The 2455-nt window shown below is 35.8% G+C and overlaps 1 protein-coding gene across 1 annotated transcript in view; it reads left to right on the top strand.

Annotated features, from left to right (window-relative positions):
• The window catches only part of ano9b (anoctamin 9b), a 10159-nt gene extending 8030 nt beyond the window's left edge, over positions 1-2129 (top strand). The window contains exons 19-24 of the mRNA XM_016241221.1: positions 271-423; positions 515-662; positions 766-879; positions 986-1079; positions 1188-1300; positions 1445-2129. Coding sequence (XP_016096707.1) covers positions 271-423; positions 515-662; positions 766-879; positions 986-1079; positions 1188-1300; positions 1445-1487 — 665 coding nt within the window. The 3' untranslated portion in view covers positions 1488-2129. The remainder of the gene's footprint in view (positions 1-270; positions 424-514; positions 663-765; positions 880-985; positions 1080-1187; positions 1301-1444) is intronic.
• The last annotated feature ends 326 nt before the right edge of the window (positions 2130-2455 follow it).

Raw genomic sequence — 2455 nt, 5'->3', positions numbered from 1 at the left:
AAATATATTTAATATATAAACGTAACATATTTTTCTTAAATATATACATGCATGTGTTTGTATTTATATATACATAATAAATATACACAGTATACACGCATATACTGTGTGAAAAAAAACTTTTATTTTGGATGCGATTAATCGTTTGACAGCACTAATTTTGACATTTGTTTGAGTAATCTTTACAGTAAAGCCCCGTTTTATTTTTTTAGGTAATGTTCCCATGCTAAAATATCTTCCACTAACATATACTGTTCTCTGTGTCATTAGTTCTTCAGTTCAGTTTCACCACCATCTTTGTGGCTGCGTTCCCTCTGGCTCCCTTATTGGCCCTTATCAATAACATATTTGAGATCAGACTGGATGCCATCAAGATGGTCAGCCTTGAGCGCCGCCTAGTGCCCAAAAAGACAAATGATATCGGTGAATAGCTACTGTATTTGTGTGTAGATGATATGTAGGTCAGTTTTTAGCATCAAGTAAACATAATGTGCCGTTTATTCTCCTCTGACAGGTGTGTGGACTAGAATATTAGAAGTTGTCGGGGTGATGGCTGTCATTGCTAATGGACTAGTGATTGGGATTTCCTCTGACTTCATACCCCGTCTGGTGTATCGTTACCATTACGGACCTTGTGCCACCAGCAATAGTACAAGCCTGGAGTGAGTAGGAAACCAAATCCCCCCCCCCCCCCCCCCTGATTTGTTTAAGCATATATGGCACTACATTTTTTCTGTAATGAGTACATTTATTTTGTCTTGACAGCTGTATGACAGGATATATCAACAACACTCTGGCAACAGCATTCATGTCCAATGTGTACATCAAAAAAGACTTCAAGGACTTGATAGAGAATGGATATAATATTACGCAATGCAGGTGATGCTTGTTTTAATGTACCTTTTAATCATGCAGATGAACTTTATTGCTTTGCTAATATGGGAAATGCTTCATGTGCATTGAATGTGTATTGTGTATTTTACAGTTACAAAGACTACCGCAGTGATGAAAACCAGAGTCTCACCTCTCAGTTTTGGCTCATTCTGGCACTTCGCTTTGCCTTTGTTATTCTGTTCGAGGTACAAATATTAGAGCTATTTAACTTCACTTTCTGTTTTGTTTGTATTTATTGTATCATTTTTGGTTAAACATTGTCTGAGCTCTTCTGTGCTTCTCTCTCTGCTCAGCATGTAGTGGTGATGTGCAAGTTTATTGCAGCCTGGTTTATACCTGACAGTCCCATCAGAGTGAAAAATGACAGGCTAGACGACAAACTGAGAAGACTGAAAAAGGAACTTGAGTAAGTCTACTTGAGTAAGACTGAGCTAGAACTCATTCTTGCTGCTTTGCATTTGTTGTAAAGTTATATAAAAAAATTCAGAAGTCCAGTTCGAAGCCTCTCTGTGATGCTTATTAACTGTTCTTGTTTTTCTGTCTCTAACAGGGAAGCAACTGCAGTGTATAACAGCAGATCCACTGAGGTGTGAACGTTGAAGGTTTAGACCAGATTCTTTTATATCAGAGATTTGAAAACCTGCCTTCCGTGTGCACAATAAGACTTTACACAAGGAAGATTTCTGTATTTGAGATCATTATCTCACTTGTATCCATACGTGAGACATATCTCTTCACTACTTTAAGAGCCATTATTGGAGCTTTGCTCTCGTTGCAGTTTACAGTTTTCCTTCAGGATGTCATATTTGCTCCGCTTCAGAGGGATTCACCATACATTTTTGGTTGTATCATAAATTAATTGTTTCTGAGCAAGGAAAGAAAATGAACCTTTTTAAAAAAAGAACTGTGAAAATGTAAAATCAGACAGTTGATGCTTTTTTTTATTTAGTATGAAACAAGCCTAAAAGTATCCATTAATTTAGTTGCCAAAATGTTATTTTACGATGATTTATGTTGACTAGAAGACTATTTTAACAGGATCTATTTATATATTTTGGTGTTGATAAATTCAAACAATCTTTGGCTTCACTGACTTTTTATGCAAGTCCAAAGACCTGAATGTGACATAAAGGAAAAATACGGGAAGTTATGCATGTGTGTGATATGCTCTTTACAATGCTGTCCATGGCTTTTCTAAACAGCTGTCTTTCTCATTAAATATAAATATATTTTGATATTGTATTTTTGATGTATTCATCAATTATGTTCCAGAAATGAAGTAATGGGGTGAAATAAATGTTGAAGTTGAAATAAAACTGTCAACATGTTTTCCTCCTTAAGGTGTCACTGCTGAGTTGCTTCAGACGAAGAATGAGTACTTGTGTTGCACAGAGCAGTGTTGCTAAATTTAGCAACTTTTCACACTGCTCTAGCAACTTTTTCTTCCAAAAGCACCAAGCAACAAATGTAGCTATTTGTTTTAAATTGATTTGGCAATTTTTAGCAACTTTTGATAAGTGACTCAAACGATAAAAAGGCACACATTTTCCATCTAAATTAG

This window comes from Sinocyclocheilus grahami, unplaced genomic scaffold (genome assembly GCF_001515645.1).
Source record: "Sinocyclocheilus grahami isolate Dianchi unplaced genomic scaffold, SAMN03320097.WGS_v1.1 scaffold615.1, whole genome shotgun sequence".
Classification (NCBI taxonomy): domain Eukaryota; kingdom Metazoa; phylum Chordata; class Actinopteri; order Cypriniformes; family Cyprinidae; genus Sinocyclocheilus; species Sinocyclocheilus grahami.
This window is presented reverse-complemented; position numbering and strand designations above follow the sequence as displayed.